Consider the following 22,137-nt stretch of genomic DNA (forward strand, 5'->3'; position numbering starts at 1 on the left):
AGGATAAGTACAAGTGTTAATTGCCAGTCATTTTGTGAGTGGAATTCAACCGCTATTTACAACAGATTGAAAATTTGTAGTAATTCTGTTAGATTAAAATCATTCAGTTTCAAACCAGCATGAGATGCTAATTAAGCCTGAAGCGCATGCGTTTAAAATTAATAAACGGTGTTACGGAAATTTCTCTGGCCTCTTTAGCCTATGCATACACACTATAACAATGCGTTAATTCAACTTTAAAATAATTTACTTTTTATACTTCAAAACAAATTTAAAGTCAATTAACACTCTTAGATAATTAAGGGGCCTAAAATAAGCTTGTTTATCGAATCTAATGAGAAAATTCTTACTGAAAGAATTCTAGGATTCTTTCAGAAATCTAAGATTAAACCTGGCCGGTGATACGATCCAACCAAATCCGCCCTTAAAACCCCGCCACCACCACGTGCCACCTATTCCCGCCAATTCATTAAAAAAGGCGGAAAAAAAAACAAAGAAAGGTTGTTAAATCGAGCGCGAAAAACTTTTTAACAAATAAACTCCGGTATATCCGATAGGATACGTTTCGATCCGTTTTTGCGACCCCCGTGGGAGTGAGGGGGGGCTTCACTATCTAAAGAAAAATAATAAATCCCAAGTCTATAACACTGCGTTAAGCTGCCCTCGGTAACCTATCCTTAATACGTATCCTTCGCATTGAAAGAAAATGTTCTTTGGTGCATGCACGCGTGGTTAGGCATTGCAAACCGGGATTAGTAGAAATGGCGCCAATCCCGTCGGGGGAAGCCGGGGGGGGGGGTTTTCTACTTTAATCTCATCCCTCTCCGTCCGTCCAGTCTCTTCCCGCCAAATCTCACGCGTCTGGAAAGCACGCGCGCGGGAATTAACCGAGGGGTCCAACACTCAAAACTATTTTAAGTATAAATAACAAAAAATAACAGAAGGGGATAATAGAAGAAGGGTGACACTCTGTATCCTCTTAATATTCTTTAGTTATGTAACATGCATGATTCTTCCCTGGCGAGGGAACCCTTTTGTTTGCTCACCCGCTCATTAAACTTCATTCAGATGGACATCGCACCATCCTAGGGTGAATTCTATAACTGTTTGGTATTTACTAAATCATCAGCAATCAAGTAGACACAAACCTTGATTGTCTTGACGTGGGACAAAAATGTACAAGCGTAAGCAGACGCCTTGGCAAATAGTTAATCGCTAATAGATAGAGTAATGATGAGTTAGGAACTTTTTTTCTCATTGCGTATGTGATTCGGTTTTGTAACCTTGCTATAATAAATGTTAATTCTGATGTTACAATTACCCCGCTTTATGGTGGTACACTTCTCTCTAATAGAAGTATTATACACTTCTGGAAATAATTATACAGTTTCCGTTCGTCATTATTACCTAATCCTTTGAATCAGTACACTCACTAACAATACTGGCAGCGCTGAAGTTAATTAAAGTTAGTTAAATCTAAGTTTAAGTGCGCCGCTAGTGTTAAACCCCTCGACAGACCTTTCCCCGGGCCATCTTCAAAACTGGTAAGAAAAGAACGAATCATACGAATCCACACACACACTTTAAAAAAATAAGTATGTTTAATAATGGAATATGTGCGCGAAAAACATCTTTGGCGATTATCAAAAACCTAACGCCGATCAAGAAAAAATGTATATCTTTCCGGGTGTATAGTCCTGGTCCATATTGAAGTAACGCCGCCGATACGGCGGTCGCTCATTTTCGGCGGCGAAACCTAGCGCCATTTTCGGAGGTGCAATGCTGCCAGACACATTTCCCTAGTATTTTTTTGGACTGATTGTCGTCGGCTGCTATTCATTCCGTATTTGGACACAGAACCAGCGTAGGAAATAAGGCGGTGGCACAGGGCAAATGACCAGTTTAAAAATTGCCTGGACCAGTTTAAAAATTAAATCCGAGGGGGGTCAGTGGTCCACAGGACCACTAAGAAAATTCAAGGGTTTCCAGAGTCCAGATATTAGCTATTATATTGCAATTATCCACTTCTTCAATTTAGCAGACGACGCACCCTGGTCAGTGGTCATGGACCAGTTTATTTATTCCAGGCCAGAGGGGTCGCTGGCCCAATGTCCAGTTTAAAAAAAATCCTTATTTCCCACCCTGCACAGAACATCCCTAAAGGTTAATTTTTGTTCACGGAAACTTTAATTGGCCTTATTTCAATACTATTTAAATAAATTGGAAACCTCAATTTCTAAACGTGGAACAAAATATGTAAAAAATTAAAGAATAAGGCTAGGAAGCTGCCATTTTATAATTGTGCCCAGCAGTTCACTCAATTATGAAGCAGACGATAATCAGTTACCAAAACCACGGCCCACCCGCTCACGGACGTGATCGAGTTAGCTATGCGAAAAAAATCCCTCTCTCCGTAAATGGCGGCCGATCACGTGATTTTATTTTTCCCGCGGAAAACGCCGCGAGATTCTTGAGAACTATGCGGCGCTCAAATGGACCAATACTATTCATTTCATTCACTTTATTTATCCAAGATATCCAAAATTCTATACTAAATGGATGGATGAGGATATCTTTCCTTCTTTCTTTCTTTATTCAATATTCAAGGGATTTATTTTATTTCTAAGTAAATCCTTTTATTATTTTTTTTCTAGTTTAAATATCCGGTCTTAACTCCCGCTTAAAGTTGCGACATATAGGAACAAGGTGCATGCTGGGATAGGTGCCAAAAAACGAAATCTCGAGTTTCGTAGAAATATATTACGTTTAATATATCCTGGGTTAGCGATGATTCATATCAATTTTTGAATAATTCTATTTTGTTGTTGTTTATGTAACCTATTTACAAACAAAATTAGGCTTAACAATAATACTTAATAAGGTGCGGCACTTTCAAGTGTTATAACTTTGGTTCTATAAGAGATACTCGGAAGTCCTTTGAGTATGTTATAGTCCGATTTATTCTCTATCTAACGGTACTAAATACTTGGGGTTTCAACAATTAGGGCCCGAGTAATTAAGCAAAATGTAACATCATAAAAGTCCAATCCATAGGATTAACATGTGTTTATTTACATGACACCATTTAACTCTGGTCCTATATTAGATACGGAGTAGTCCTTTGAGTATGTTATAGTCCTATTTCTCCTCTTTCGAATGATACTAAATACTTGGGGTTACAACAATCAGGGCCCGAGTAATTAAACAAAATGTAACATCATAAAAGTCCTCTCCATAGGATTAACATGTGTTTATTTACATGACACCATTCAACTCTGGTTCTATAACAGATACGGGGAAGTCCTTTGAGTATGTTATAGTCCTATTTCTCCTCTTAAAAACGATACTAAATACTTGTGGTTTCCCATTAAGGGCCCAAGCAATTAAGCAAATTAGCAAAATAGGATAATCTTAATTCCTTATAAAACAATTAAACCGCTTTCCAAATCATTTCACCATCTCTTTAATCTCGAAAACAATCAACAGGGCGCGGTTCAGGTGCAGAAATCAAGTAGAATTGTCGCTAACTAAAATGAAGTGGGTAGTTAATTACCCAAAAAAGGTATTATATTTCTTGCAAAACAACTTTTTACCTAACAGCCAAGTTACCTGACTAAACCTAAACAATAAACACACGAGGGGGTAGTCAGTCTATTACAATTCTTTCCGGTAGGCTAAACCCTACGGGGGGACAAGATGTCTTACCTTGTCTTCGCCGCACGAGAAATGGCAAATTATATTATTTGATACAAAAATAATTTAATGCAAAATACGAACGAACGACATCGTCTATCTTTGTCACGAATATCTTTTCGTTCTTGGTACAGTAATTCAAGGTAATGATTTTAAAACCCTCTGAATTAATTACTTCTCGATTAAACGACGCGTGACATTAGAACATAAGTAATTTAGTAACGATAAGTCTGACACTTTTGCTTTGATTTCCCTTATAGAGTTTTACGACGTAAAAAGGTGGGGTAGGCAACCCTTAATAGACCCTTCTCGACGTAAAAAGGGGGAATGCAAGGGGGTTGATACATTTTCGCCTCTGCGCACTCTCTTGATCCCCCAAACCTACAGCGCAGGCGCCAAAAAGCGAGATGGAATGCAAAAGTTTTACCCCCGTGTTTTTCCCTCTTCGTTACATCGAAATGGTCTATTTTAAATTATACTCGAGGAAAGGAAAATGTCCTTCCCCTATACATGAAAGGCTTTTGGCGCCATCTAGTGGCAAAAATTTTCGGCCCATTAAATGCTAATGTTAAAAATAAAATTTGAAAAGCGCTCTTTCATGATGAAACGTCAACATATACTTTGGTACCGAAAAACTTTAAAATGCATAGCTCATGCAGAAACACACTTTCAAATTATAGCGCCTTCTAGTTGCGAAATATTCGTCCCATAGACGGTACTAATGTTAAAAATAAAATTTGAAAATCGCTCTTTCGTGATGAAACGTCAGCATATACTTTGGTACCGAAAACTTTAAAATGCATAGCTTATGCAGAAACACACTTTCAAATTATAGTTGTTAGACTTATGGTTCGTATGTTATTTATGGTACCAAAAATATGATACTATCATCTCAAATTTTGCCAGTGTTGCCAAGATTTGGGCTGGACCAAATCCCATTTTACCCCCTCGGGCAAATGGAGGTTTGGGGGGGATGTTGCCCCCTCCCCTGGTGGTCCTTATAACTAAGGATTAAAATCTTCATCTCTTATCCTCCTTGGGGCCTTAATCCTCGTCTTTAAGGCCAGAATTTTCCTAGAATTTTACGAGGGTATCCCAAGATGCAGTTTGTTTCAACAGCCGGAGATTGCAACGTACTACTAAGTTCCGAGTCTAATCCAGGGTTACCAAACTTCCCTGACAGTGACGTTGTACCATAAGGACATTATCTCTCTCTCTAAGGGCCCAAGATTCTATGTTACTGTTGAAATGTATGTATGTCCGATTTGTTCAGCCATCCGTCTCATCTCGAGTGGTATAATAATTGTATAGCCTAAACAGAGGCCGAGCGCATTCGCTGCAGAGTAACCCGGCACTGAACATTTTTCCCTCCTTCAAAGATTTCTCACGACAGCTCTTCGTGATTTTTACTAAGCGCGAATTTACCTCTTGTGTCTGAGAGAGCTGGGGGGTTCTGGAAATTCTCTTACTTATTTTTTCCCCTCAGTCCTTCCTCTCTCGCGGCCCTCGCCTACCCGCCTGTTTTAGTTTGATTCCCAACCGCTTGGGAGCGTTATCTCAGAGCTCGCCTCTAGACCACGACCGGCTTAGGATATCGGTAGTGGCTGATTTTGAAAATTATTTTTCTCTACCGCGAATTTGACGAAAAATTCGGAAGGAGCCCCTATACAAAATCTACGTCACATCTAGTAGAACTAGATGTTTTTGCTAATAGATGCGCTTGGGCCCTTAGAGAGAGAGATAATCTCCTTATGGTTGTACACATATTTTCAAATTCCATGATTTTTACTTGACAATTTACACCAATTATCATATTCCCTGACATTTACCCGATAATTCACAACCATTTATCAAATTGCCTGACTTTTACTTGACAATTCACACTGATTTTCAAAAATTCCCTGACTTTTACTTGACAATTCACACTGATTTTCAAAAATTCCCTGACTTTTACTTGACAATTCACACTGATTTTCAAAAATTCCCTGACTTTTACTTGACAATTCACACTGATTTTCAAAAATTCCCTGACTTTTACTTGACAATTCACACTGATTTTCAAAAATTCCCTGACTTTTACTTGAGAATTCACTTAAATTTTCAAAAATTCTCTTAATTTTACCTGACAATTCACACTGATTTTCAAAAATTCTTTGAATTTTACCTGACAATTCACACCAATTATCGAATTCCCTGATTTTTAGCTGACAATTCACACTGATTTTCAAATTCCTGACAATTCACACCCAATATCAAATACCCTGACTTCACAAGACATATCAGTTAATCCAAATACAGTGACATAACTAACAACTCTAGATCTGGGTACATTAAACTTCCACGTAATAACAAATTACCCAAAAGCTACCAATTTAATCAACATTAATTTCTACAATTAGTTATTACCAACCAACACAACACGCTTTAATCAATATAGCAAACTCCGGGTGGAACGTAGATGCCCTTACATACAAAATAGGATGGTGGGGCCCCGGGATTAAGGAGGTTATCCCGTAGAAGAGAAAAGCGCGGGAAGATCAGCGCTCGCCCCAAATCCCTTCTCCGAGATGATATTAGCGAAAGGGGGGAGGGAGGGAGAAAGAAGGGGGGCGGGAAGACCCCCTCCGGGTCAGAACTCGGATTAAGAGAAGCGCGCGCGGAAGGGATAAAGATGGTTTGGTATGCTGCGCGTGCGCAACTGGGATCACGAGAACGCGGGGATCTCTAATCTGTAATCCTCTTGTATATAACGTTGCCAGCTTTGCCACAGCCTTAGCAGCAATTCCTCGAAAATATCGAGTGATCGAGCTATACACGTAAGATTCATAGCAATAAGAAATAACATTGAGCTCATATAAACATATTTAATTTGTTATACATAGGAAGAATTAGGTATTTTTCTTGTTTAAAGGATTTCTCAGAACAAAATATTTGGGAGTTAGCCCTTTGGGACATTTTTATTTGTTTTCGGGCCGCCATTTTAAAATATGGCGGCAAATCTAAACCCATAAGCTTACCATAAAGCCCGTCTATAGGATTTAGCATTAGGGAACCAGTGTACTAAATATTATAGAAATCTGTTGAAATACGCAATGTTATTCCATAAAGAAGGTTATTTTACATTTCTGGCCGCCATTTTTCAAGATGGCGGCGAATTGGAAAAAAAACTTACTTAGTGTGTGCCTACTGCTTAAGAGTAACGTCCCTGCAAAACTAGTTTCAGCCTCCTAGGTAAAGCGGTTTGTGCTGGGCGTTGATTATTAGGCAGTGAGGGCTTTGACTTTGTATATATATTTTGGATGTCTATGAAAAAGTGGGGATTTAAATGAAGAGTGTATTAGGATATGTCGGCCCTTTTGGCGAATAGCTTTTTAATACATATCGACGAATAAGGAGGAGAGGAGGGGAGGGAGGGGGGCGTTGCGGCGGGCGGCGTAATGGAATATTTGGCAGATTTGAAATTCCAAAGCGATAAACTCCACAGTCGAGATTAAAATTTCATCCCATCCTCCCCCCCCCCACTCCTTCCTTCCTTTCATCCCCTCTCTAGAGTTTAAAGGTGAATTTAGAGAGTGATTTAAAGGGAAATTGAAACAATATCGTTTCGTGGTACAGCTTTGATGAAAAATTACGTAATTGCAAAGAATTCATGAATTTAATAGCAAAGAATTTCATGAATTCAGTAGCAAGTCATGACAATCTTATCAAAAATTCCCACGACAATCTTATCAAAAATTCCCACGACAATCTTATCAAAAATTCCCATGACAATCTTATCAAAAATTCCATGACAACCTTGTCAAAAATACCATGAATAACCTTGTCAAAAATTCCATGAAAAAGTGGGATTCTCTTTAACTATTTAATATGTGTGTTGTTTATGTTTTGGTGAAGGCTCATGTAGCTGATCCGCTACAACCTTGTCAAAAATTCCATGACAACCTTGTGAAAAATTCCATAAATAATCTTGTGAAAAATTCCATAAAAAACCTTGTCAAAAATTCCACAAATAACCTTGTCAAAAATTCCACTAATAAACATATCAAACACACAAAAGCATAACCAAGCTAGTTAGTTTCCCTTGAAAATTACTATGCACAATATTTGTAAATTCCTGGCCGAGTCCGTCATTTATTCTCGGCACAAACCATTTGAATTAAGTTATGACGAACTAAGGGATGGGCCGCGATAAAGACGAGGATCATGGAATCTTGTTTACTCCTTCTCTCCATTCACTCTCTCATCTCATCTTATCCTCCCAAACATCATCATCATCATCTTTCACTTCGGCAGGAGAAAGAGAGAGGTAAGAAGGGGAAAGGGGGAAGGGTACGATTCGGGATCGTTGCTTTCATGTTCAGATTTTCCAAATTCTTAATAAGTGAAGGGATTACGCGATCACACAGAGAATATGACATTAAGATCCGAATTTCACTCCAGGGAGGATGAAGAGAGAGAATCTATATTTGGAGATCGAATATCCGTTTGATGATTCGCGTTTAATTTGCTATATAACCATACACCGAAATTATCATTCAAACTATACCGCCATACGCCCAACTTAAGTCGATGTCAGCTATAAGATTCCGACTTACAATAGTTCGTTTCACATTTATTTTGAAAATAATATTATGGTTAAAAGTGTCTTTCGGATTAATAAGTAAAAAGGTCGTATCTTTCAGATTAATAACTAAAAAGGTCGTATCTTTCGGTTTAATAACTAAAAAAGGTCGTATCTTTCGGTTTAATAACTAAAAAAGGTCGTATCTTACAGATCAATAACTGAAAAAGGTCGTATCTTACAGATTTAATAACTAAAAAGGCAGTATCTTTCAGATTAATAACTAAAAAGGTCGTATCTTTCAGATTAATAACTAAAAAGCCGAGTATATTTCAGATTAATAACTAATAAAGGTCGTATATTTCAGATTAATAACTAAAAAGCCGAGTATATTTCAGATTAATAACTAATAAAGGTCGTATATTTCAGATTAATAACTAAAAAAGGTAGTATCTTTCAGATTAATAACTAAAAAGGTCGTATCTTTCGGATTAATAAATAAAAAAGATCGTATATTTCGGATAAATAATTGATTCAAGTTTAAAATAAATTTATTTAATTAATATCAATGAATTTTAATTTAAAAAAATGTATTTTTAATCAATTCAAATTAATTTAATTATTATCAATGCATTTTAAATTTTAAAAAACATATTTTTAATCAATTCAAATTAAGAATACTTTTAATCAAATGAAAAAAAAAGTATATCTTTAATCAACTAATCAATCAGCGCATATTTAATTAAAATAATTAGTTTAAAACTATATTACCTCACAGAAAGTTAAGTGAAATTAATTTCAGAAAATTGCCGGTTAAATAACTTACAGTACTTGAATTTAATCTAAATAATTAAAGATAAAAACTTCCCGTATCGCTGCTTAGGTTCAAGTTACAAAAATCTTAAAACGTAAAGAAAAATGAGAGATAAAAATTCAGAGCGAAATTTGTTATTGTTTTAAAAAAAAACCTCAAAACAAAATGGGTGGAGTTTAAAACTCCATCGTCCAATAAAATTCAGGAAGGAAAGGGATTTTGTTGTTTCTTTAAATCTCATTGATTGCAATGTCCTTGTTTGGGGGTGGGAGGGGGGCCAAAACAGGCGGAGATTTGTTAAAGGGATTTTATTTTTGACATTATTTCCTCATTCTAATAAAAAAAGAAAAATCTCACGGCATTTCTAGGCCTAGTAGACGGAAGTCGAATGATTTTGATTGCGAAATTGGTTGGCAATAACCGCGAGGAATAAATAATTTCCTCAATTTTAAATTAATAAATAAATAAAGGTTTAAATTAAATCATCTTAAAAGTCTGTATTTATTTATTTATTGATTTAGTTTTATAACGAATTACGAGTAATTATGGACAGGTGTAGTAATGACACCTGTTATTATATTTTAAGTCATTCTTATTTATTGATAACGTAAAGGTAATATTACTGCATAAATTATACAGGGTGTACCACTACCTGTATATTATTTACGTCTTAAAGGTTACATCCAGCTAAACCGTGCTTCACTGCAATACACCCGAAATTTCTCTTTCGCGCCAAAAACGGGTTGACTGCGGCGCGCGGGAGCGTGACGTCAGGATTGGGATACGTTTCTCGTAGTCTGCTAGCTTTTGAATGCATCGCAGGCATATAGTCGTAGGAAGTTTGCTTTAATTGCTTAGTTTATTTTAATCATGGTTCAGTATTGTTGCGCGTATGGTTGTAAAACGTCAAGTGCTACTCCTGGAAACAGTTTTTTTAAGTTTCCTTTAGGAAATCCCACATTGTTAAAGGAATGGCTGGTGAAAGTTAAGCGACAAAATTTTGTTCCAACTAAGCATTCGCGGCTTTGTCAGGAGCATTTTGATAGCGATTGTTTTGAACCACGAAGCAGTAGCTCTTACCTAGATTTAATTGGTGTTAAAAGCTCAAGTAAAACTATAAGAAGATTGAAACCTAACGTGGTTCCAACCTTATTTACCTATTCTAAAATTGTTAAACCACCCAGACAAGCAGTGTCAAAAAGGCAAAGAAAACAAGTAAGTGCTACCAGAATGGCACCTTACAATTTTAATTTTAGTTTGCTTAATTATAAAACATTAAATATTTAAAGATCATAACTGGTATTCTTGAGGACCAGTCACATACAAAAAAAAACTCTCCCGCTGAAAATATACCCTCTACTAGCGGTGGTTTTGAAGTAGGGTTACATTTCCAAGATGATTCGACTAACCTCATAAATACTGAAGCTAGTAAAGAAGTGACCATTGACACAAGAAATCAAGCATCTCAAACTAAAAACATCACAAAGTTTCGGTCTAAGGGTACACAAACTAAAGACAAGTCAGCTGGCACATTAACGGAGAAAGGTTCAGGTAAATAAATAATTACATAACTGTTAACCAATATAAGACCCACTTTACAATTTTAAAATTATCAGACGTTGTGGAAAGTGCATCCCTGCCAGTCAAAATTTTTGTTGACAAGGGTACTCAGTATTTTTTGTGTGATACTGAGGATGAAGAAGTTAATTCTGAAGATCCAAACTTATCGTTTTATGAACCTTCCTCAGATTCAGAGACAGAGTATGTCTCAAGCAAATTTAAATATGAATGACAAACAAATAAACAATTATTATTTTAGGGATGATGATCAAGATGAACCACCAAACCTATCCAAACGCCCCAACGAGGAGAAAAAATTTATTGTTTTTATGAGCTGCCTTTTGCAATTATTTCAATTTTGTTCTAAATGTTTTGCTCGGTGTGCACCCGCAATCAAATACATAAAGGGTTCAATGGTGAGAAACCCAGATTTGATTTTAAACAAGATAGTTATTTCAGTGGGCTGTACTTTTTTCCATAAATGAAGGTGTGCATTGAAAGTCTCTGCGTAAATGGTCATGTCTTACAGTGGTATAGCCAGCCGTTGCATGGAAAGCTGCCGCTTGCTAATTTATTGCTATCAGCGGGAATTCTATTCAATGGTCAACACCCTACAGCTGTTATTAGAATGTTTCAATCTCTCAATATCCCCTTCATATCCTTATCGACCTATTATGTGATTCAAAAGTACTATCTATACCCATGTATCATGAATGTGTGGGGAAAGCAAGAACAGCTAAATATCCAAGAGTGTCTTAAATCTAAAAAGGGAGTAGTACTGGGAGGAGATGCCAGATGCGATTCTCCAGGTCATTGTGCAAAGTATGGCAGCTACACTTTAATGAATCTGGAAACCAAAAAAGTTATTACTTTTAGTTTAGTTCAGGTATTCAAATTTTAAAATGTAGTTTTAAACCAGAGGGTTGTGAATCATTCACATTTCATTACAGTCAAATGAAGTTTCTTCATCTAATGCTATGGAGCTTGAAGGATTAAAGCGCTGCTTTGCAAAGTTAACGTCACATGGAGTTGTAATTAAAAATCTAGTTACTGATCGACATTTACAGATCCGTAAATTTTTACGGGAAAAACACCCCAAAATCATTCATGAATTTGATCCCTGGCATGTTGTCAAAAGTAGGAAATACTTTTCAAGTCTGGATATTATAAACTAAGATGAGAGTATATAATGATTATGAAATATTTAGGTTTAAACAAGAATCTGTCTAAAGTTAGCAAATTCAAAAACTGTGAAAGGATTGCTAATTGGTCGCGAAGCATCTCAAATCATTTGTACTATTGTGCTGCTGGTAAAACGAAGGAGGAAAAGTTGGATAGATGGGAAAGCATGTTAAATCATATTGCAAACATTCATGAAGGTCACCCAGGACAAACCTTTCCCAAATGTTTACACGCACCTTTGACTAAACGAGCAATTAAAAAGAAAAAATGGATCAAGATTGGTTAGAAGAATGTAATACCGTATTATCAAATAGGAAACCTATAATTATTTATTTAAAATAGGTACCCAGGCTCATTTACAAATGACGAAGATTGCGAAAAATAAAAGATTTACCAATGATATTCAAATTATGTCAGCATTAGGCGATACAAGTTCTCTAGAAGGTTACCATGCTATGCTTCTTAAAATGGCCCCTAAAAACCGACATTTTTTCTATGAAGGCATGAGATCTAGGTAAAATTTTATAGCTTGGTTTTATCATATAATTAGTTCGCCCCATAATTAAACCATATTTATAGATTAGCACTATCAGCTCTACATCAAAATGAAAATGCTGAAAATAATATAAAAAAAATTGGCGGAGAAAACCAGTGCACTTTTAGGTTTCCAAAGGCAAAGAAAGGAGAGTGTGTATTAGTTTTAAGAAAGGAACAAGCAACTTATGGTGAGAACTATGACTTAGAAGGTAAACAGATTAAAACGTAAAATTATTATAGGTTACATTCAAGAACTCATTCAAGAGACAATTAAAAGAAGGGAAATTTACCCTAGCTACCAAGAAGCTGCAAAATCTCTAGAGAAAGAACTTATTCCACCTCCTCTTTCTTCATCATATCAACGTCCCACAAAGGAGGAATTAATTAAAAACTTCAAAACCAGATTTTCTCACAGAAAATAGGAACCTCTACGTATAACAACTAGCATTTGTCATAAACTAACACAAGGAAAAAAATAAAATATTTTAAACAAAAATAATTAACTTGAACATTTATTTGGGTATTATTACAATTATCCATAAATAAAACCAGCATAAACTCCTGCTTCAGAGGGAAATGTATCTCTTATTTTTGAAACTACACACGACGGTATAACCATTCTCACACGTTCCCCGAGTACTCTGTAGATGAATCCAATAAACTGCCTGTAAGCTATGTACCTATATTGTCTAAAAAGTTTAGAATGAATCTTTGGTCGTGGATAATGAATCTGGCAGCGTGATTGTAAATAGATCCCGCATACAATAAATGAAACTACGGGGTCAACTTACAATCATATCCCAATAAAATAAAATATATATATACGCATTTCTATCTAAAAGGTTTACACCAAGCCTTCTCATGGCACGCCTTGCATAAAGACCCTTGGCAGTTTCCAGGGCATTAATGTTTAAACATATATGGTGGAAATCCGGATGTTCAATTATACAATTTAATCCCTGTATTTCATCCCTTCTTGTTACCACCCTTTCTTGCTCCCAACAACAAACACACTCTTCTTCAGTGGCCATAATTTTACAATTAGTGCAATTACACCTAAGAGTTTGAAGTGTGAAATTGAATAATGATCTTAAGAAAAAAAATTACATTACATTTGACCTTATTTATTACCAAGAATTAACGTCTAACATTCTTAGGCCTATATCCAATTCCATAGAGGAATCGCTTAAGTCAGAGTCTGAGCCTGAACTCTCATTTTGGGTTGAACTTTCTGACCCACTGTCACTATATTCTGGCTCAAATAAATACGGCTGAACTTCACTCATTTTAAATTTAGTTAACAATAAATTTGAATTCACCAAACTAAAATAGCAAAATAGGAGAAACGTTACGGTATATCGTCGAGCGGTATAGTGTGGAGCGACCCGGTTCCCAATCTTGACGTCATAGCCCCACGTGATCACTTTTCGCGCGTTTTTTGGAAAATCGCGTCGTCTGCTAGTAATGCACTTTTTAATTGCTAATTATTGCACATTTAGACATGCTAATTTTTTTTCATATTTTTTTCCCTTTACTTTGTAGTGTGATCTATCGATTCGTTGTGTTAAATTTTTTTACTGGATGTAACCTTTAAACATTTTATCCGTATCAGAAAACTTTCCTAGTAAACAAGTCTCAACTGATCCCTAATTACCTTCATCAGTTCTCATTCAAACTCAGGATAAAGAACAACTGACACAAAGAGCTGACACTGCATTTTCCCAATAAACCAGAAAGCAATATTTTAAACCATTCCCCAAATTAATAATTTTGCGTCAGATCTCCTTCAAAATTCTCTCCCAATCCCTCATCTCTAACTTTAAAATTAAAGTTTTCTATTTAAAAGGTATCAACATAAGTTCATAAGATATGTTCCTTCCATAAGTTTGTCACTGGTAACTTAGAAACTAGAGCTTGTAATTTTGAAGTGAATGAGGTAGGTCATAAATTCGAGGTAAAGCGACATACTCCTGGTGAGGCGCTGCTATCAAAGGCTTAGTAATGCAGACTAAATAGGACCTAGATGGAAAATTAACCCAATCTCTCAGTAGCATTACGAAGTATAGGTAGTGTCATACTTATGGAAGGACCATATCCCTTATAAACTTATGAGGTATATAAAGGATTTCACCGCATCTTTCAATTTAAAACCTTATCATCTCGAGAGAGAGAGAGAGCATCAACATGAAAGGGTTATAATATCCATCGAGTTAATGGCTATCCCAGAAATCTATTTTTAAAAAATAATTAAATCCGAAACTAATTTAAAAGTATATTTAATTTTATCCCATCAGGAAAATTATTCCACGAAATCTACAACTATACAGTATAATTTGGACCATTTCATAAATTACTAGCGCAGAAAACAACAACACACAGGGGCGTGGCAGCCATCTTAGGTTATTTTCCATGGTGCCAACCAATAAGCAACGCCAGACGGAGTTCACCCGAGTTCATGACTACACGTGGAGGGAGGCTAGCCAACGGACTCACGCTGCCTCTAGCGGTGCTTGTGGCGCGAGGAAAATAACCCAAGAAGGCGAATTCCAACGCCCCTGTGGTGTTTGCTTCTCTACTGGAATTATTGAAATGTTCTATCTTCAAAAATGATTAAAGGAAATATATTTAATACTAATTAGAGATATCTACCAATTAAGAGTTTTACAAATAAATATATAAAGTAGTATAAAGGTTACCGAGTTCGTTCGTGCAAAGTCGCTTTTAAAACGATTCAATTGGCTTGCTTAGATTTACCCTTTAATTTCTTGTTGGTAGCCAGTGACGTAAGCAATTCAACTGCTATCTACAACAGACTGAATAGACAATCTATTTGGGGTTAGAGGTCACAAGCAGTAGCTTTTGAACGACAATTACTACAATAAAACCCGGCGCACTGGGTTTTTTAAAATAAAACCCGGGTTTTTTCTGCTGGCCACGCCTCCAATGGCCATCCACATAAACCCCAAACATCATTAGACGTAGCCATTAATTACCAAAACCAAAAAAAAAATCAAAAAATAAAATCGAGGGGATAATCACTCCAAAAGAAAAGCCACTTTCCCTAAACAGTAAATACCTTGAACAATCCCTAATTTAAAGAGTCAATCCCCTCAAAATATATATAGATTGCTAACCCCCGGTAAAGCGGGTAAGCCCCTTTCAAGGAGGGGAAAAAAACATCCCTGAAGGTTTTTTTATACCCTAATCTCTCTCTGCCTCTTTTTAAAGGAGGATGGGAAGCGCAAGATGAGGAGAAAGAAGCTCTCCCATCCCATAATCATGGCACTGTCACTTTCCATCAGAGGCTGTATATCCCCATATTTACTTCTTCTTTTTGTTTTAACTCGTTCAGTTTTAAAATATATCCCCCCAGGGGTATCACCCCCTGCCCCCTCAAACACCCTTCATGGGGGTATTCTTATAATATCGGATGATATAAAGAAAACCAAACGGACAGTGAGTGCGCGTGAACACTGGATTCAACCATCAACCGATGAAGTTGATTATTTGATGTAAACTTTAAATTGATTTTATGCCAATAAAAATTCATTCACTGAACCTTTGGGAAAATTTTAAAATTTTGTAACATTTTAATTTTGGCCAATTTTCAAAATTTCCCTGACTTTAACCTGACATTTTTGGCAAAATTTTCCAATTTATCAAATTCAGTGACGTTTAAACTTGATAGTTTGAGTTAATATTTAGCTTTTCTGACATCTTGGTCAAAATTTTAAGTTCCCTAACATTTTCCTGACCTTATAACCAATTTTTAAATTCCCAAACATTTCCCTTACCTTAGGGTCCAGTTTTTAAGATCCCCAACATTTCCCTGACCTCATGGTCCAATTTCTAAGTTCCCAAAGAGTTTCCCCTTACCTTATGGACTAATTTTTAAGTTCCCAAAGAGTTTGCCCTGACCTTATGGACCAATTTTTAAATTCCCAAACAGTTTTCCCTGACCTTATGGACCAATTCTTAATTTCCCTAATATTTCCCTTAATTTAACAAAAGGGGGTCATCCCTAAAACACTAAATCAAATCATAACTCGAAAACAGTGTGGAGATAGAAGTTACATTTTCGACTCAAATTCGAGTCTCAAAACCCCTTAATTCATGCATACAGACTTATCAGAAACACCCTGTACATAAATGAATGATTACCCCCGTTAGTATTTACTTCAACGTAACGCACTTCCAAAAGTCTGAATAGAGCGACCTGGTTGAGTTTTTTCTCCTTTTTTCCTTCGGGGGTAGCTTAGCCATAGACTCGTGTCAAATTTTAATCCCGACTCATCATTTTCAGGATGGTTTCATCCCTAGACCCCTATAGCTTTCTGGGTCTCCTTAAACCCTCTCTCTCTAACCCTGGCTGGCTTCGGGTGGGACCCATGGCACCAACCAACCAGGCCAGGCCCAGGGTTGCCTTCGTTTTTTTTTTAAAGGTTAGGAATAGTTTTTTATAGAGAATACCCGGTTTTTTTTCTTGGGTAGAGCCTGTCAGTGAGAGCCGGGATTAACCGGCCCCAAATGCAATTACAGGGGACTCGTGGATTTCATTTCCGCGGGATTACGTGACAGCCAGCACGTGTCACCTGGCGCTCATCACACCACCGTGAAAGAACCACCCCCCCCCCCAAAAAAAAACCCCCGAAAAAACCCAACTCCCTCTATAGCATCCTTCCTCTAAAATACGTCGACAATTCCACCACCCAGTCCCACTCTTTAAGTCTAGAGGAGTTTTTATCTAGGGATGCTTTTTCACTCCTATCTGCTCTTGAACCTCCGGGATGCTACGATCCCCCATCACTCGCTTCATCTCTCTCTTATCTCACTTTGAGATTACTTAACCTTATCATTTCTTCACTTTATCATCTAGTAGTAAATCTACTGTACATTAAAACTTGGGATGAATGTTTCTTCCAACCTTTTTTTTTATTATGGTTGAAAAAAAAAGGGTTCAGAATTTTTTTTTTTTTTTCTTTAGGGGATGGGTGATACTATAGGTGGGATTTTACCGAATTAGCCGGCTGCCTTTTTTGGAGAGTGCAAAAAGGCCCGGGCTGCTAAATTCGAAAAGAATTCGAAGCCACGAAAGCGTGTTAAGTTTATGCGAAAATTTTTGGGAATTGAGAAACTGTTAAGAAAGAGAATTATTTGGAAGTAGTTAATAAATACAGATAGGGTTGCCATGAAATTTTCAGTTTCAAATTCCCTGACTATTCCAGGTTTTCCCTAACTTTTTTGGGGGGCCTTCTCTGACCCTTTTGGCCCATTTTCAAATTCCCTAACCTTTCCAGGTTTTCCCTGACCTTCTTGGCCCATTTTCAAATTCCCTGGGATTTTCTACTTTTCCCTGACTTTTCTGGCCCACTTTCAAAATTTCCTGAGATTTTCAGGTTTTCCCTGGCTTTTTTGGCCCATTTTGAAATTCCCTGAGATTTCCTGGTTTTCCCTACGTTTATTGCCCATTTTAAAATTCCCTAACTTTTCCATGTTTTCCCTGACCTTTTTGGCCAATTTTCCAGCTTTTCCCTGACGTTTTTGACCTAATTTCAAATTCCCTGACATTTCCAGGTTTTCCCTGACCTTTTTGCCCATTTTAAAATTCCCTGGGATTTCCAGATTTTCCCTGACCTTTCTGGCTCATTTTCAAATTCCTGGCAACCTTGAAATACCATAACTATAGTAAAAATCATATCGATTAGAGAATTTATTGGCGCATTTAATAACTTCTCATTTTAATTTACTTTTGATAAAAAAGGGATGGCCCGCGCGTGGTACCCTGATAGGGATTTCACGAGACGGATTCAGCCTCTCGCGATCCCCATCCTCCGGGATGAAGAGAAAGAGAGAGAAGGGGTTATAAGGCCAAGGGGGGGGGAAGACTGAGAGTTGAGAAGGCTTATTTGTCACACTGGAATAACGCCTTTTTTAAATGGGATTTTTTACTCAAGCCTTGAACGCCACTTTTTTGACGTTAATAAAGACTTCCGTTGGTTATAGGCAGAGACTCTCAATCCTCGCGTCTAATCGGAACCCAGTTTCGTTTTGGAATTTTAATTTTTTTTTCTCTTTCAGTTTGAAACAAGACGGCCCCGGCCAGATTAGAGCCCCATCGTTTGTAAGGCTCCAGCAATCAAGAACGTTTTACTTGTGAAACACTGTAGTTAGTACGCAAGCGTAAAAAAGATATTCATTAGTATGCATGAATATACTCATAGTGCAAGGTATTTCTATACCAGAATATGAAGAACAGAGGTTGGCCTCCTGTCTAGGATTGGTTAAGACTTCCCCAAAGATACAAGTTCAGAAGTATTCGACCCCAAAGATACAAGTTCAGCAGTATCCGACCCCAAAGATACAAGTTCAGCAGTATCCGACCCCAAAGATACAAGTTCAGAAGTATCCGACCCCAAAGATACAAGTTCAGAAGTATCCGACCCCAAAGATGCAAGTTCAGAAGTATCCGACCCCAAAGATGCAAGTTCAGAAGTATCCGACCCCAAAGATGCAAGTTCAGAAGTATCCGACCCCAAAGATGCAAGTTCAGAAGTATCCGACCCCAAAGATGCAAGTTCAGAAGTATCCGACCCCAAAGATGCAAGTTCAGAAGTATCCGACCCCAAAGATGCAAGTTCAGAAGTATCCGACCCCAAAGATGCAAGTTCAGAAGTATCCGACCCCAAAGATGCAAGTTCAGAAGTATCCGACCCCAAAGATGCAAGTTCAGAAGTATCCGACCCCAAAGATGCAAGTTCAGAAGTATCCGACCCCAAAGATGCAAGTTCAGAAGTATTTGACCCCAAAGATGCAAGTTCAGAAGTATCCGACCTCAAAGATGCAAGTTCAGAAGTATCCGACCCCAAAGATGCAAGTTCAGAAGTATCCGACCCCAAAGATGCAAGTTCAGAAGTATCCGACCCCAAAGATGCAAGTTCAGAAGTATCCGACCCCAAAGATGCAAGTTCAGAAGTATCCGACCCCAAAGATGCAAGTTCAGAAGTATCCGACCCCAAAGATGCAAGTTCAGAAGTATCCGACCCCAAAGATGCAAGTTCAGAAGTATCCGACCCCAAAGATGCAAGTTCAGAAGTATCCGACCCCAAAGATGCAAGTTCAGAAGTATCCGACCCCAAAGATGCAAGTTCAGAAGTATCCGACCCCAAAGATGCAAGTTCAGAAGTATCCGACCCCAAAGATGCAAGTTCAGAAGTATCCGACCCCAAAGATGCAAGTTCAGAAGTATCCGACCCCAAAGATGCAAGTTCAGAAGTATCTGACCCCAAAGAAGCAAGTTCAGAAGTATCCGACCCCAAAGATGCAAGTTCAGAAGTATCCGACCTCAAAGATGCAAGTTCAGAAGTATCCGACCCCAAAGATGCAAGTTCAGAAGTATCCGACCCCAAAGATGCAAGTTCAGAAGTATCTGACCCCAAAGATGCAAGTTCAGAAGTATCCGACCCCAAAGATGCAAGTTCAGACAAACATCTATTTAATTAGCACATAAATAAAAGGAAATAAATATAAAAACCCCAAACATTTAAATTTACAAGTATCCGACCCCATAGATAAAAATTCAAAAGTTTCCCACCCCACAGATTAAGAGGTACCCCACCCCACTTCACCCCGACATTTTAGAGATAAGAATAAATAATAAAAAACTCTAGGTTTCTTTCAAGTCTCAATGGTTCAGTTGGTAGAATGTCTGCCTGTTGCGCCAGCGATCCGGGTTCGATTCCCGGGTCTGACTTGAAAAAAATTTAATTAAAATTAAATCTCTAACCGAGCCCAGTAACCCCTATGGGTGGGTTGTGGTAATATAAAGTTCCTTTTAAGCTAAAATCTGACGATAACGAAGCGACAACCCCGGCCACTACTACTACTACTACTACGGACGGACGGCTCGGGTCAAACTAAGAGCCTATCGTATACTACGATGTGGCTAAAAATAGAAGAAGAAGAAAAATGTATTATTTTTTTCTCAAAAGGAGATTATTCTGGATTTACGAATTTTTGGAAGAAAAGTTTTTCTAGTGCGGTATTATTAGGATTATCTTTTGATATGAATTAAAATAGTTAATATTTATTCATGAAAATATTTTTATTTCATTTATTTCTTTAAATAAATATATATATTTGTTGTTATGCCAACCAAATTCCAAGAATTTATTTAAAACAAGCAGGAATGAAACGGAATAACGTAATCAAGTCGTACGTAGAACACGATCATATCATACCCACGTGACCTTGGGGGAAGGCTTAAGAATAGTAAGTTCTCAAGCCCAGTATACCCCCCCAAAAAACCCCGAAATCAGAGAAATTAACATGGTGTTTATGGCTATACACAAAGATTCCAATTAGCTAAAGCAACAACAGAAGTAACCAGTAAACTGTCATTCATTCAGGTTCTTTTTAAATAAATCAATTCCTGATATTAATCTCTCATAGTCCAGGAAAAAAAATGATGTTTCAAATAATTTTTAATTTTTTTTTCTTATTTATAGTTAATTGGGTTTATTAAGTAATTTGGGGGTCATCCCTTGGGAAGGTTAAGATTATAAGGAATTAAAAATAAAAAGTAAAAAACAAAAACGAGACTTAATAAATGACCCCTTAATGTTTAGCGCTTAAAACATCTTATTGGAAAAAAAAGAAATTTCAGCAAAAAAAAATTTTGTTAGCGGGGGATTGAACTGACGATGGGAAAAATACAGAATGGGATTTAAGAGGAGAGTGAGAGAGAGAGAAAAAAAGAAGATTGGGAAAGAGAAAGGGCCATCTTTGATGACGGAGACAAATTAATACGACTAGATGAATCCCCTCATTAGCATGTTTTGGGTTCCCCATCAAGCTTGAGCCCTTGATACACTTTCACCCCCCCCCCTCCCCCCAATTTTGTCTTTACCCCGAAATCCCATTATCGTATATATGGACCCCACAAATCCCGAGCATCCAACAAGACAGAATGAATTCATAGATTACAATTAACAAAGAAAGTATACAGGAAAAATTAATTTCTATGTTAAGTTAAATTTCTCTTTGGAGTGTTATAACTTTGGTTCTATAATAGATACGATTAAATCCTTTGAGTATGTCATAGCCCCACTTCTCCTGTTTCCAACGATATACAATAATTGTGGTTACAGGGCTCGAGTAATTAAGTAATTAATCAAAAGATAGCGTTAATTCATTTCATCAATAAAAATTCTTCCGATACCTTCACTTTCAAAGTGTTGTAACTTTGGTGCTATAAGAGATACGGTCAAATCCTTCGAGTATGTCATAGCCCAACTTATTCCCCATCCAACGATACCCAATAATTGTGGTTACAACAATCAGGGCTCGAGTAATTAAATAATTAATCAAAAATATCGTTAATTCATTTCAGAAATTAAAATCTGACGACATCTCCACTTTCAGTGTTATAACTTTGGTTCTATAAGAGATACGGTTAAATCATTTGAGTATGTCATAGCCCAACTTATTACCTATCCAATGATACCCAAAAATTTTAGTTACAACAATTAGGGCTCGAGTAATTAAGGGAAACATAAAAAATAGAATTAATTCTAGACAACCCAATCCTTACGACAACTCAAACGCACTTTATGATAAACAAACATCCAGACATAATCACTTCCGTATACTTATCTTTTTAAGAAATAAACATCACGTTTTGATACAATTTTAAAGCCATAAATTTCAAGGACAATAACAGTTTATGTAACTAATTAGTATCAAAAATCAAATTAGTTACGAAAGTAGCACTTGAAAAGCGTTGCACGAAAAC

At 37.0% G+C, this 22,137-nt stretch overlaps 2 protein-coding genes across 5 annotated transcripts in view; one reads left to right on the forward strand and one right to left on the reverse strand.

Moving 5' to 3' along the window:
• Positions 1-22,137, reverse strand: part of LOC149718230 (homeobox protein dve-1-like) — a 133,544-nt gene that overhangs the window by 68,679 nt on the left and 42,728 nt on the right. The gene's annotated exons all lie outside the window — the stretch shown is intronic.
• Positions 9,745-12,908, forward strand: LOC149718231 (uncharacterized). 2 transcript variants are annotated; one of them, XM_089834689.1, is made up of 10 exons: positions 9,745-10,283; positions 10,358-10,619; positions 10,685-10,829; positions 10,888-11,044; positions 11,116-11,514; positions 11,579-11,765; positions 11,837-12,091; positions 12,153-12,324; positions 12,390-12,535; positions 12,588-12,908. In XM_089834689.1, the coding sequence occupies exons 1-10, from the start codon at positions 9,939-9,941 to the stop codon at positions 12,767-12,769; spliced, it is 2,250 nt and encodes a 749-aa protein (XP_089690815.1). In that variant the 5' UTR covers positions 9,745-9,938; the 3' UTR covers positions 12,770-12,908. The 2 variants fall into 2 exon arrangements, with proteins under 2 accessions (XP_089690815.1, XP_089690823.1); XM_089834697.1 differs by lacking the exon at positions 11,837-12,091.

Source organism: Phalangium opilio, unplaced genomic scaffold (assembly GCF_054372755.1).
Source record: "Phalangium opilio isolate 3A_F unplaced genomic scaffold, DU_Popi_V2 ptg000002l_1, whole genome shotgun sequence".
Classification (NCBI taxonomy): Eukaryota; Metazoa; Arthropoda; class Arachnida; order Opiliones; family Phalangiidae; genus Phalangium; species Phalangium opilio.

Excerpts from the sequence above, each read along its gene's own strand:
- LOC149718231 (XM_089834689.1), top strand. The coding sequence starts at position 9,939 with ATGGTTCAGTATTGTTGCGCGTATGGTTGTAAAACGTCAAGTGCTACT. Across the intron at positions 11,045-11,115 it reads AATACATAAAGGGTTCAATG|GTGTGCATTGAAAGTCTCTG; the intron begins GTGAGAAACCCA and ends CCATAAATGAAG. Across the intron at positions 11,515-11,578 it reads TTACTTTTAGTTTAGTTCAG|TCAAATGAAGTTTCTTCATC; the intron begins GTATTCAAATTT and ends ATTTCATTACAG.